Below are 13,289 nucleotides of genomic sequence, written 5' to 3'. Positions count from 1 at the left end.
CCTCACCTGGCGTTTGGGTGTTAAACGACTCCTCAGCTGGGCGACCCGGTCCCCTTCCTCCCACGACTCGCTCATGCTGGCTAGCTGAAGCGGTTACATTGGCAGCCTGACCCCAGGGCGCGCATGGGGCTGTGCATTTCCTTTTCCTCAAGTGGAGACTTTCCCCCGAATGTCACAGGGGATCTTCTCCCGGGGCTAAAGTCACTCTTTGCAGAGGGGCCAACGCACGGCCTCAGCCCTGCTGTGGAGGATTTAAATGGTGCAGCAGCTGCCCTGCACAAGGGCCAGTTTCTTCTGTTTTCCACCTCCATAGCTAAACCTTCAAGACCCTTGGCCTCCATGGTTTCATGTAGCAGGGAGTTCCGCAGGACAGGCATGTATCACCCGCTTTAGTGCTGTGCAAATCTTTGCCCCCCCAGCCCAGTGGCAGTCTGGGAAAGGCGTTTATACTGTTGCGTCCAGCTGGGGGGCGTTTCCTGGGGTTGCCACGGCTGTGTCCATCAGCCTCCCAGCTGCCAGGCCCCATGCACTCCACTCTCTCTCCCTCGCCAGGGGAACTTTGGCAGCGTGGAGCTGTGTCGATACGACCCGCTGGACGACAGCACCGGGGAGCTGGTGGCCGTGAAGCGGCTGCAGCAGAGCTCAGCTGAGCAGCTGCAGGACTTCGAACGAGAGATCGCCATCCTGCGCTCCCTGCACAGCGACTTCATCGTCAAGTACCGGGGCGTGTGCTACAGCCTGGGTGAGCCGGGGCCTGGGCAAGGAAGGGTTAATGCTAGGGCTGGACAGGAGCCCTGGGAAGCCAGTGCCCAGCCTGGATGGAGCTACATTCGGGCCTGGCCCTCACAGCTGTAGGCAGCATGGGGTGGGGGAAGCGAACTCCATGGGGAGCCCCTGAAATCACTGACGGGCTCTGGGGAGCGACCGAGGCACCAGAGGTTGGTGATGGCTCCAGCACGCTGCAGGGGCCTGTTGCAGACTATTTGCAGCTCAACAGCTGCCCCTCACCCCCGACCCACAGCCCCCTGCTATCCCAGCCCCGGGCTCCCCCTCACCCCCGACCCACAGCCCCCTGCTATCCCAGCCCCGGGCTCCCCCGACCCACAGCCCCCTGCTATCCCAGCCCCGGGCTTCCCCTTACCCCAAACCCGCAGCCCCCTGCCATCCCAGCCCCGGGCTCCCCCTCATCCCCGAGCCGCAGCCCCCTGCTATCCCAGCCCTGCTGGTGCCTCTCAGTCCTCGCTGCTTGTTCCAAGCTGAGACCTTCACCTCACTGCCTGATGGAGCTTCCACTAGAGCAAACCCGCTCAGGACGCACAGGAGTGTAGGGCCGGGGCTGAGTGCCGGGTGCGGGGCGGGCTCCCGTGCCAAGCGGGGCTGAGTGCCGGGTGCAGGGCAGACTCCTGGGCCAGGACGGCTGTGACGTCCTTTCTGTACCTGCCAGGGCGGAGGAGCCTGCGGCTGGTCATGGAGTATCTGCCCAAAGGCTGCCTGAGGGAGTATCTGCAGAAGAACCGGGAGCGCCTGGACCACAAGCGGCTGCTGCTGTACGCGTGGCAGATATGTAAGGTAGGAAGCCCGGCTGCACCCCAAGGCACCTCCCCGCATGCAGCTCCTCTGCTCCTTGCCCCCCATTCACAGCAAAGGGAATGGGAAACTGAGGCAGTGAGCAGTGACATGACTCTCCCAAGGTCACCCCGGGAGCCTGTGGCAGAGCTGGGACATAAGCCCAGTCGACCGCAGCCCGGCCCCAGCGCCTTATGGCCGTCCTTCCTTCCCCAAGCCCAGGTAGGTGCACGGAGCAGAGCCGGCTGGCTCTCTGATTCAGAGTAGGCAGGGAGCGGGATTCCCAGGGCTGGAGCCAGGGTCCCCTGTGGGATTGGCATGCATTGCCTCGGGCTGGAGGCTTTCAGCGTCTCTGTTCCAGGGCATGGAGTACCTAGGATCCCAGCGCTACGTTCACAGAGACCTGGCCAGCAGGAACATCCTGGTGGAGAACGAGACCCACGTGAAGATCGGGGACTTTGGCCTGGCCAAGCTGCTCCCCCAGGACAAGGAGTACTACGTGGTGCGGGAGCCGGGACAGAGCCCCGTGTTCTGGTAGGGGAGGCCCAAGCTGCCAGCATCCCCTGGGCTGTGCTTTGCTGGGGGACAGGCTGCAGCTCCCAGAGCAGATGAAAGCAAGGACTCCTGGGTTCTTTTCCCAGGTCTGCCACAGTCTCCCTGTGCGGCCTTGGCCATGACACTTTCGCTTTCAGTGCCTCATTTCTTCCCTCTGTGGAAGGGGGATAAACCTCTTACCAAGCACTGGGGAGATTCTGAGTGCTCAGTACGATCCAACCTTCCTGCTGGAGGGGCCATGTCACACCTCTAACCAGTCCGTGCCAACAACGGTACTTTGCAAACATCAGCTAAACAGTTGCCCTGTGAGAGCAGTATTGTCAACCCCATTCTACAGATGGGGACACTGAGGCACACACCTGATGCCACCTAGCAAGTCAGTGAAAGAACTGGGAATAAAACCAGGGGATTCTTGTCCCCTCGTCCCGTGCTTTGTCTACTAGACTCAGCTGCCTGCCCCGGTGCTCCAGTACAGCAGACACGAGGGAGGCCTAGATAGATGGGGAATGGGTGGAGGGGGGGAGAATGTTGGAGTTCTCTGATACAGGGCCCACTGCCCAGGGGGAACTTTGAGGTCAAAAATGTTGAATTTTAAAATACTCAGCCAGCTGCTCAGCTGGCGTAAAACGGTGCAGCTCCCATTGACGTCAACTGAGCTGGGCTCATTGTCTCCAGCTGGGGACAAACTGCGCCTTCTCTCTGCCCCTCTTGTCTCTGGAGGGGAGAAGCCCTCACCCCACACAACCATCCGGCTTCAAACAAGTGCCTTCCTGGGCCCTCTGCTTGCGCAGCCCGGTGCTCACCCACCTACCTCGCTAACCGCCTCCTCCCCGGCCAGGTACGCGCCTGAGTCCCTGTCGGATAACGTGTTCTCCCGCGAGTCCGATGTCTGGAGCTTTGGAGTCGTCCTTTACGAGCTCTTCACGTACAGCAACAGAAGCCAAAGCCCCTCCGAGGTGAGACGGCTAGCTGCAGCTTCCCCTACGGGCGGCGTCTCCCACGGGCACCGCAGGTGCCATGCGTTCGGAGGTTCTTGATCTCTGCTGCCAGGAAAGACCTTTGGCTGAATCAGGCACAACTCTCCCTGGACTCCCATGGGAGCTGCCTCCCCTTACGCCAGAGCTGAACTTGGCCTGGTACATTTGGGATTGCCCCAGACGAACTGCTTAACAACCCTATGATCCTCTTAGTCTCCAGCGCTGGAAACCTCTGAAGGTTTAACTCCCCTGCCTCAGAGTGCTCCTAATGGGGCAATCCTACCAGGGGAGGGGCTGGGATTCCTTCCTGACCCCAGTCAGCTCATACCCTGAAGCATGAGAGCTGAGAACCCTTGTGACTTAATAAATATCTAAGCCCCTAGAAGCCAAAAAAGCTCCTTGCTTCACTAATATCCTGCAGCAGTAAATTGCACAGATGAGCCCCTATGCTGTCCCACTGCAAAGTGTCCCCCCCTGGTCACTTATCTGAGCAAACACTGCACACAAGTGACCCATCCATGGCAGACTAAACTGGCAGCTTCCTCTCCTGAAGGCGGTCCTGTGTTATGTGAAAGTTCAGTTTGTACCTAGTTGACAAAGAGGTGATAAATGACAAATCAATACTTTAATACCTGGTTAACACTTAAGAGTCCAACCCTGTCAATAGCTTGCGTACAACCTCTGTGCCACCTTACCTTGCTGTGCACATAACCAGCTCCGATGCCCTCCCTTCACGTCTGTAACCTGCTTACAGAACTTTGATTTGGTACTGATTACTCCTTTGTAAATGGAGCTTTGATAGGCTAAAGGGTGACCACGGGGACCACATAGTATGGTGAAAAAATCAGATTTTTAAAAAAGCAAATGACTTTGCAGTCCCCCCTCCTGCCTGCGGAGGGAGACAAAGTCACATCTCACCATGGAGACTATACAGCATGGGGGGGAAACCAGTTTAAAAAGAGACCTCGCAATCCCCACTCCTGCCTGTGGAGGGAGACAAATTTGCATCTGATCATGGGAGAAAGGGGGGAAACTGGTTTAAAAAGAGACCTCACAATCCTCACTCCTGCCTGCGGAGGGAGACCAATCCACTCCCAGAGTTTCCATTTCCTGCCTTGTTTTCTCTCCCCGCCTCGCAGGAATTTCTCCGCATGATGGGACATGACAAGCCCATGCCGATCATTTGCCACCTGCTGGAGCTGCTGAAGGACGACAGGAGGCTCCCCGCGCCCCCCGGCTGCCCCGCTGAGGTAAGGAGCCCATGCTTCCCCGAGGGTGGGGAGGGGGCTCTGTTGCGCGCGTCCCTCTCCCCCTTTCATGTTCACGGCTCCACACTCCTTTCTCCTCCCAGGTGCACAGCCTGATGCTGAGTTGCTGGGCCTTCAGCCAGAGCAAGAGGCCCAAATTCAGCGAGCTGGGGCTGAAGCTCGAGGCGCTGCGTGACAGCCGGAGCAAGGTCCGAGGATAGCAGGCCCTGCTCCCGTATGGACTTGTCACCACACCTCGCCCCTGCCACACATGCCCCCCCCCTGCCCACGGGCCAGGGGCACTGCTGACTGCGGGGTCCCACTCACGGCCCATGCTGTGAAACTGCAGGGACTGAACTCAGGGCAGGGTCCTCACCCCCAGAGAAGAGGACGGCGGGACACACAGAGGGCTTGACGATGGCTCTGGCAGCCCCATGACCCAGCCTCTAGCAAGGCTCTAGGCAGAAGCCAGACGCATGCTTGAGGCAGGGCAGCAAAGGGTCCCGGGTTCACTGCCGAGGGCTGTTCTGAAGGCTTCCAGGCCACGGAGCCGCTCTGATCCCTCCAAGGCTCCTGCAGAGACACCTTCCTCCTCCCCAGCTTGGTGGACTGGGGGACTGAGACTGGACTGCCAGCCCCAGAGCCACCAGGCACCCTCCCACTGGGCTGCGTCACTGGCCCAGCCCGGTGGCTAACGGGTTTGACTCAGCCGCCCTGGTGCTGTCCGGAATTGTCACTTCCCCAGCTTAGGACTTGGCTCCTGAGGATCCGCTTGGGCAGGACACAGGCTGAGGCGCGTTCCCTGCTATTTGCCCGTGCGGGTGACTGGGGAGACTGAGTCAGCCGCCCGTTGCTGAGGCATGCGATGGGCCGCAGAGTCAATCAGCCCATCTGGTCTGACCCTCCTGCATAACACTGGCTGGAGAACTTCACCCCATGCCCCCTGTCCTGTGCCTGGGAGACCTCTCAGAGAGCCCCCACACACACACACACATGCCGCCCTAGGGTGGGCTGGCCCTCGCTGCCCTGCGTGCTTCGCTCATGTGATGCGACACGGTCCTTGAACACAAATCAGAACCATTCGCTGGGAAGTGCACCTGGATTGTACTCCCCCGATGCTACCAGCTAGAACCAATCTGTATTACCCAGAGAGCTGCGGCGCCTTTCTGACAGTCCCCGTCCACCTCTTAGCCAATGCGCAGGCTCGAGCTGACCCTTTAAGATACCTGCGGGGGGCTTTTCACACCCCAGCTTTTCTTGGAGGGGGAAAGGACTGGAAATCTCAGCGACCCCCACCCACCCAGAGCATCGCCGGTTAAAGAGAGACAGAAGAGCAGCACCATTCTGAGTCAATTTAATTATTCAGAGAAAACTGCAAGGTCTGAATTCAAGGATTCTCATAGGGTGAAGCAAACAGTTTTGGTCTTTGAAGCAGAGAGGTGGTTGGGGAATTCCCCTCCCGCACCCCCAAAAAGAAAGTTTAAATGAAAATGAAAAACTTTTCTTTTGTTATAGGCAGTGAAAATTTCCTGGGAAAATGTCCAGGCTTTCATTTAAAAACCATCAACATCTGTTTGTTTTGAAATGCCGAAAACCCTTCGTATGTAGTGGCCAAAAACTGAAACGTGTTTGGCTCTTCAACAAAAGTAGGAATGTTTTTGTCACATGAAACCTCTTCCCAGAAAATTTCATTTACCCCAAATCCAGCTGTTTGACAGCATAGCAGGCGCTTTACCCCAGGGACACCTGCCGCTTTGCAAAGAGTTAATATATACGACTTACCAAACAGGATGTTCTGGCGCATTCGAGATGAACTAGGTTGCTTGTTAAAATAACATTCTAGCATAGCTCGGGTGGGCAGGGTTCACTGTTTAATCAGTAAATGTTGGGAACCATCGATTTCTCCGCACACACACAAACCGAGGCAGAATTATTGCCAGCGCTAAGAATCAACATTTACAGAGGGCCAAAGTAAGAAAAAGGCTGCTTGGCGATAACAGTTTGATTTAAGGAGAGTTACTTTGTATGTTTCTACCCGGATCACTGACAATTTGTGATTTAACAGTTTTAAAGCTTTAACTTTTTGAACCTTGAAGGCGACTGTCATTAAATCATTGTTGTCTGATTCCCCCCACTCATCATTTCTTGCAACTATGCAAATTCAAATAGACTAAACATGGGAAAAAATGCTTAGCAATGAACATTGCTCTGATCTGTCGCAATTACACAGAAATCAAAATTTAATGATCCCCCACCTAAAAGATCTTGACGATTGGTAATGAGGGGACAACCAGGATGCCTGCAGGCCACCTGGCAGCGATTAGGCCCGGATCCTTGGATCTGGCCCTTATGACCATCAGCTATGCCCTCCAGTGACAGTGTTGCAAACAGGGCATGGGCACCGTGGCCTAGTGGTCAGAGCAGGAGGGAGAGGCCAGGAACAGAGCCAAGCACCAGGCACGGCAGCGGGGCTGGGGACACGGCAGGCACAGGAACCAGTGCGGAGCTGTGGGTGGACGAATGCTGCCCCTAGGCATAGCAGTGGGTCTCACGAGGTATCCCAGAGGCAGGTGGCTGGCTGAACAGGGTAGTCAGCTGCCAGACCCAGGCCCTGATTCCTGATACACCGCAACATGCACCCCCCCGGAGCATGCACTCTGCAATAAGAGTTGCCAACTTTCTATTTTCAGAAAACCCAACACGCTTGCCCCACCCCTGCCCCACCCCCTTTCCGAGGCCCCACCCCCATTTGCTCTCCCCTACCCTCACTCATTTTCACTGGGCTGGGGCAGGGGGTTGGGGTGCAAGAGGGAGAGGTGATGTGGGCTCCTGCTGCTGGTGGGGGCTCTGGGGTGGGGCCAGTGATGAGGGGTTCAGAGTGCAGGAGATGGAGTTGGGCTGGGGAAGGGGGTTGGGCTGTGGGAGGGGGTACGGGTTCTGAGCTGGGGGTGCAGGCTCTCGGGTGGGTTCAGGGTGCAGGAGGGGGATCTATGATGTGGCAGGTGGTTGGGATGCAGGGAAGGAGAGGGCTCCAGCTGGGGGTGCAGGAGGGGGCTCTGGACTGGGGCAGGGGGTTGGGGTGCAGGGGGCATGGGGGCTCCCGCTAGAGGTAGTGAGCTCTGGGCGTGGGGCCAGAGTTTGGGGTGCAGGAAGGGGCTCTGGGATGGTGGCAGGGGGTTTGGAGTTGTGAGGTGAAAGCTCTGGCTGGGAGTGTGGAGCTGGGATGCAGGAGGGGTGTGCAGGCTTCAGGCCAGCACTTACCTCGGCGGCTCCCGGGGAGCTGCAGCATCTTCTCCAGCTGCCTGTGCTGAGGTGCAAGCACGTGGTTCTTGCCTCAGTTCCTGGCCAATGGGGAGCAGCTGAAGCTCGGCCAGTGGGAGGCGGGGCAGCGTGCAGAGCCCCATGGCCATTCCCTCCACCTAGAGACAGCGGAAGATGCCAGCAGTTTCCCAGGACACCCTGGGCCAAATAGGGAGTCTGTGCTTTGGACCAAACCGGAATTAATGGACCTGAGTTGATGACCTGCAGAGACCCGGGTCCCGCCTACCCTACAACCCACGCACGCAGACACCGATCACAGTGTGCCAGGCTGCCCCATCCCATTGCTGGAGGTATGCCAGAAAACCTCACGCCCAGAAATTCCCCCGCCAGCCATCAGCCAAGCTGCAGGACGATGTTTATAAAAAACACTGTATGTTTCCTCGGAAATTCATAGATCCATGATATTCTAGGATGGAAGGGACCTCGATGAGGTCATCGATGTCCAGTCCCCCTGCCCTCATGGCAGGACCAAATACTCGTCTAGACCCATCCCTGCATAGCATTTATCTAACCTACTCGTTAAATATCTCCAGCGATGGGATTACCACAGCCTCGCTAGGCAATTTAATTCAGTGTTTAAACCACCCTGAACAAGTAGAACTTTTTCCCTAATGTCCAATTAAACCTCCCTGCTGCAGTTTTAAGCCATTGCCTTTTTGTTCTATCATTGAGAGGCTAAGGTGAACAAGTTTTCTCCTCCTCCATGAACCTTTGTAGTACCTGAAAACTGCTTATCATGTCCCCTTCTCGCAGTCTTCTCTTTTCCAAGCCAAACAAACGCCAATTCTTTTCAGCCTTCCTTCACAGGTCATGTTCTCACAAGACGCTTTAATCATTCTTCATGCCTTCTCTGGACCCTCTCCAATTTCTCACATCTTTGCTTGGAAATGTGGGCCCAGAACTGGACCACAATACTCCAGTTGAGTAGAGCAAGAAGAATGACTTACTACCCATGTCCTGCTCACAATACACCGTTAATGTCACTCCGAATCACGTTTGCTGTTTTTGGCACAGCATCACACTGTGGACTCAGTACTTAGCTTGTGGTCCACGTATGACCCTAGATCCCTTCTGCCTACTCCTTCCTAGACAGTCTCTTCCCCTTGTATGGATGAAACTGATTGTTCCTCCTAAGTGAGCCTTTAGGCATTTGTCTTTATTGAACTTTCATCCGGTTTACCTGAGACCATTTCTCCAATTTGTCCAGATCATTGATTATGAGCCCTGTCCTCCAAAGCAGGTTAGCAATCCTCCCTGTTTTGGTATCGTCCGCGCAATACTTAAATAGCATACCTTTCTATGCAATTCTAAATCATTGATGGATATTGACAGAGCTCTGGTCCTAAACAGACCCCTGCGGAAACCCCACTTGTTATACCTTTCCAGCAGGATTGGAGCCAATAATAACCACTCTTGCAGTACGGTTATCCACCAGTTATTGCACCACTTATAAGTAGGCCCCATCTAATGTATGTGCCTAGTTTGATTGATTTAAGAAGTATCATGTGAGAAACCAAATCAAATGCCTTACTAAGTCCAAAGAATACCACATCACCGGCTCTTCTCCTTATCCACAGACTCGTTATCCTACACAGAAAGCTATCAGAATTGGGTTTGACATGATTGTTCTTTACAAATCCATTGCTGGCTATTCCCTATCACCTTACCCCATTTGTCCAAATGCTTTGCAGATGATTCCTTATTACTCTCCATTTGTTCCCTGGCACAGAAGTTAAACAACTGCTGTGAGTATTCGCTGGGTTGTTTTATTCCCTTTTTATACGTGGGCACTATTTTAGCCGCTTTTCCAGTCTTCTGGAATCTCTCTGTCTCCCATGATTTTCCAAAGATAATAGCTAGAGGCTCAGATACCTCCTATATTAGCTCCTCCTGGTATTCAGGATGCATTTCATCAAGGCCGCTGGTTGCTTGCAGATATCTAATTTTCTAAGTGATTTTTAATTTGTTCATTTTTTTATTTTATTTCTAAGGGCCGATCAGATTGAATAAACATTCACTAAAAGGAATGACACATCAGAAAAGTGGGCACAAATAACAAGGTGGCAAGTTTTTAAAATGTTTGTAACACATATGGCTAGAAGTTTCTAATATAAGATGGTGAAACTAGAGTGACATGGGATAAAGGGGGGCTATCGATATAACAGCAGCACAGAAACCTGGTGGCTAAAAAGTCTTCTTGTTTCCCTTTATTCCCATAGCTAGTTGAGCTCATTTTGTGCCTTTGCCTTTCTAATCTTGCCCCTGCATTCCTGTGTTGTTTGCCTATATTCATCCTTTGTAATCTGACCTAGTTTCCATTTTTTATATGACTCCTTTTTATTTTTTAGGTCATGCAAGATCTCGTGGTTAAGCCAAGGTGGTCTTTTGCCACATTTTCTATCTTTCCTACCCATCGGAATAGCTTGCTTTTGGGCCCTTAATAGTGTCCCTTTGAAAAACTGCCAACTCTCCTCAGTTGTTTTTTCCCCTCAGTCTTGATTCCCATGGGACCTTACCTATCAGCTCTCTGAGCTTACCAAAATCCACCTCCTGAAATCCATTGTCTCTATTTTGCTGTACTCCCTTCTACCCTTCCTTAGAATTGCAAACTCTATGATTTCATGATCACTTTCACCCAAGCTGCCTTCTACTTTCAAATTCTCAACGAGTTCCTCCCTATTTGTTAAAATCAAGTCTAGAACAGCTTCCCCCCTAGTAGCTTTTTCAACCTTCTGAAATAAAAAGTTGTCTGCAATGCAGTCCAAGAACTTATTGGATATCTGTGCCCACGCGGTGTTATTTTCCCAAAACATATATCTGGATAGTTGAAGTCCCCATCACCACCAAATCTTGGGCTTTGGATGATTTTGTTAGTTGTTTAAAAAAAGCCTCATCTACCTCTTCCACCTGGTTAGGTGGCCTGTAGTAGACTCCTAGCACGACATCACCCTTGTTTTTTTACCCCTTTTATCCTAACCCAGAGACACTCAACACTTCCGTCTCCTATGTCCATCTCCACCTCAGTCCAAGTGTGTACATTTTTAATATATATAAGGCAACACCTCCTCCCTTTTTCCCCCTGTCTATCCTTCCTGAGCAAACTATACCCATCCACACCAACATTCCAATCATGTGTATTATCCCACCAAGTTTCAGTGATGCCAACAATGTCATAGTTGTATTTATTTATTAGCACTTCCAGTTCTTCCTGCTTATTACCCATACTTCTCGCATTTGTATATAGGCATCTAAGATACTGGTTTGATCTTGCCTCCCAGTTTTGCCCTGACCCTCCTTTCTCTCTGCCATTATAGCCCACGCTCCCTCTTGTTTCCGACCCATCTCCCAGGTCTCATGTTCCCCACTTACCTGTGGGCTTTGCTCACCTGTCCCGTCGAACCTAGTTTAAAGCCCTCCTCACTAGGTTAGCCAGTCTGTGTGCAAATAGGGTCTTTCCCCTCCTCGAAAGGTGAACGCCATCTCTGCCTAGCAGTCCTTCCTCAAAATAGCATCCCATGGTCGAGGAAGCCAAAAGCCTCCTGGCGACACCATCTTCGCAGCCAGGCATTCACCTCCATGATGCATCTGTCTCTGCCCGGGCCCCTACCTTTGACAGGAAGAATCGAAGAGAATACCACCTGCACTCTCCAAACTCCTTCACCCGTACTCCCAGAGCCCTGTAGTCACTCTTGATCCGCTCAGTGTCACACCTTGCAGTATCATTTGTGCCCACATGGATGAGTAGCATGGGGCAGTAGTCAGAGGGCTGGATAATCCCCAACAATGGCTCTGTAACATTTTGGATACAGGCCCCCAGCAGGCAGCATACCTCTCGAGATGAAATGTCAGGGCAACAGATGGGCGCCTCCGTCCCCCTCAGCAGAGAGTCTCCGACCACCACTACCCTACATTTCCTATTAACAGTGGTGGCAGCAGACCTCTCAGACTTAGGAGTATGAGGCTTCTCCTCCTTTACTGTAGAGGGTGATTTCTTCTCTCCTGTATCAAGAAGCACATAACAGATACCTATTACCACGGCGGGAGGGTTCGGAGCAGGGGTGGAGCACTGGCTGCTGCCAGAAGTAATCAGCTGCCAGTGTCCATCCTGAGCTATCCCCTCCACCAGTGGTGTGTCAGCAGTCCTGTGTTCCGGGACAGCTATCTCAGCTGTTTCCACAGGCACACTGTCCAGGAATTGCTCATGGATTTGGATGGTCCTCAACCTAGCCACCTCCTCCTGTAGCTCTCCCACCTGCTGCCTAAGAGATTCCACCAGTGGGCAACTGACCATTGAGTCAGTTCTCAGTGGAGGGACAAGAGGAAGGGAGAGCAAAGAAAACCCACCCACCCCACTGGGAGGCTTCAGTTTTTACTGGGTTAAGGCCCCACCAGGTAGGGGGAAGGGACAGAATCACACTCTGGAGGGGACAGGAGCAGGGACCCACACGCTCTCCAGTACAGGCCTGCCAAGCCCCTGCAATGCGTGCGAAGACCAAACAGCACAGGGGAACAGAACGAGCCAGGTGATGCACCGTGCAGCACATCCGGCTACAACATGCAGCACAGGCAGCTCCAGCCCAGGACCTGGCCGATTGAAACAACTTTCTCCATCCGCTGGTGAGGAACTACCGATTATTCAGCCGCAGCCCTGGCTGCGGCAAAAGCGCGAGCTGAAAGACTTGGCTGGAGCAGGAGGGAGCTGGAAGCCCACCACTAAATGCTTTGCTGTCTTGAGGCCACACAGCCGCACCTCAGAGCTAGCAAACCCTCGCCCCCACCCTCGTCAGGGAGGGTCAGGCCTTTCCACCCCCAGGTTTGTGAGCTGGTGGCTTTGCCCCCCACGTCTGGGTTGCAGAGTCCTGAGCAATTCCACAAACGCCACCTGGGGTGGGGTGGCAAGAACATTCTGCCCCAGTCGGGGAGGGGAGATGGGCTCTTGCCAGAACATGTGCTGAACAGCTCTGCGTGAGATTAAACAATTGATGTGGCAGGTTCAGAAGGGGGGGTGCATTTGAACACAAAGTGGAGCTGGGAAGAGGAACAGCTGAAGAGCTGGTTTGAAACATAAAACAAACAAACCAAGGACAGTGACCTATGAAACTTTGGGCTTGTTATCTCATAAAAAAATTAATTGCCAAAGTCTCAGCAGCAGTTTGTCAGAGCCAGGGGGATGCAGCAGACAGGTGGAGAGAGTGCAAGGCTCTGTTGCTGCACCCTGGGTAGCTTTCTTGAGTTGAGCAAACAGAACATTGCGCTGGGTCGAGTCTTTAACAGCAATTCAGAGTCTGGGTTTTGCCCTCTGTTGGCCATCAGGGATGGGTCATAGGGTGGGCCTGCGCATAGTCCCCGTGGCCATCTGGCCGATGCACAGTCCTATCATGAACCAGCCAAGCTCAAATCAAGGCCTCCCTTTCAGATCAGCGATGTCCTGCAAGGGGGCTGTGGGAATGTGCGAGGTGAGCCGGATTCTCAGGGACAAGGAAATCAGCCCTTGGTGCCATACGCCTGGTGCCCTGAGAGGAGCATGGGGGTCAGGTGATATAGTACGTAGTCAGGACACAGCTTAGCCTGGAGTGAAGAGAGGCCCCCAGAGCTAGCGGATGGGAGAGATAGCCAAATTTTG

At 53.7% G+C, this 13,289-nt stretch overlaps 1 protein-coding gene across 2 annotated transcripts in view; it reads left to right on the top strand.

Annotated features, from left to right (window-relative positions):
- Positions 1-6,440, top strand: part of JAK3 (Janus kinase 3) — a 43,057-nt gene extending 36,617 nt beyond the window's left edge. For both annotated transcript variants that reach the window (XM_032795287.2, XM_032795206.2), the window contains exons 19-24: positions 553-742; positions 1,445-1,569; positions 1,928-2,100; positions 2,960-3,077; positions 4,238-4,348; positions 4,450-6,440. In XM_032795287.2, coding sequence (XP_032651178.1) covers positions 553-742; positions 1,445-1,569; positions 1,928-2,100; positions 2,960-3,077; positions 4,238-4,348; positions 4,450-4,566 — 834 coding nt within the window. In that variant the 3' untranslated portion in view covers positions 4,567-6,440. The remainder of the gene's footprint in view (positions 1-552; positions 743-1,444; positions 1,570-1,927; positions 2,101-2,959; positions 3,078-4,237; positions 4,349-4,449) is intronic.
- Positions 6,441-13,289: the final 6,849 nt, after the last annotated feature.

This window comes from Chelonoidis abingdonii, chromosome 11, assembly GCF_003597395.2.
Source record: "Chelonoidis abingdonii isolate Lonesome George chromosome 11, CheloAbing_2.0, whole genome shotgun sequence".
Lineage (NCBI taxonomy): Eukaryota > Metazoa > Chordata > Testudines > Testudinidae > Chelonoidis > Chelonoidis abingdonii.
The sequence above is the reverse complement of the archived record's forward strand: the minus strand, read 5'-3'. Positions and strand labels throughout refer to the sequence as shown.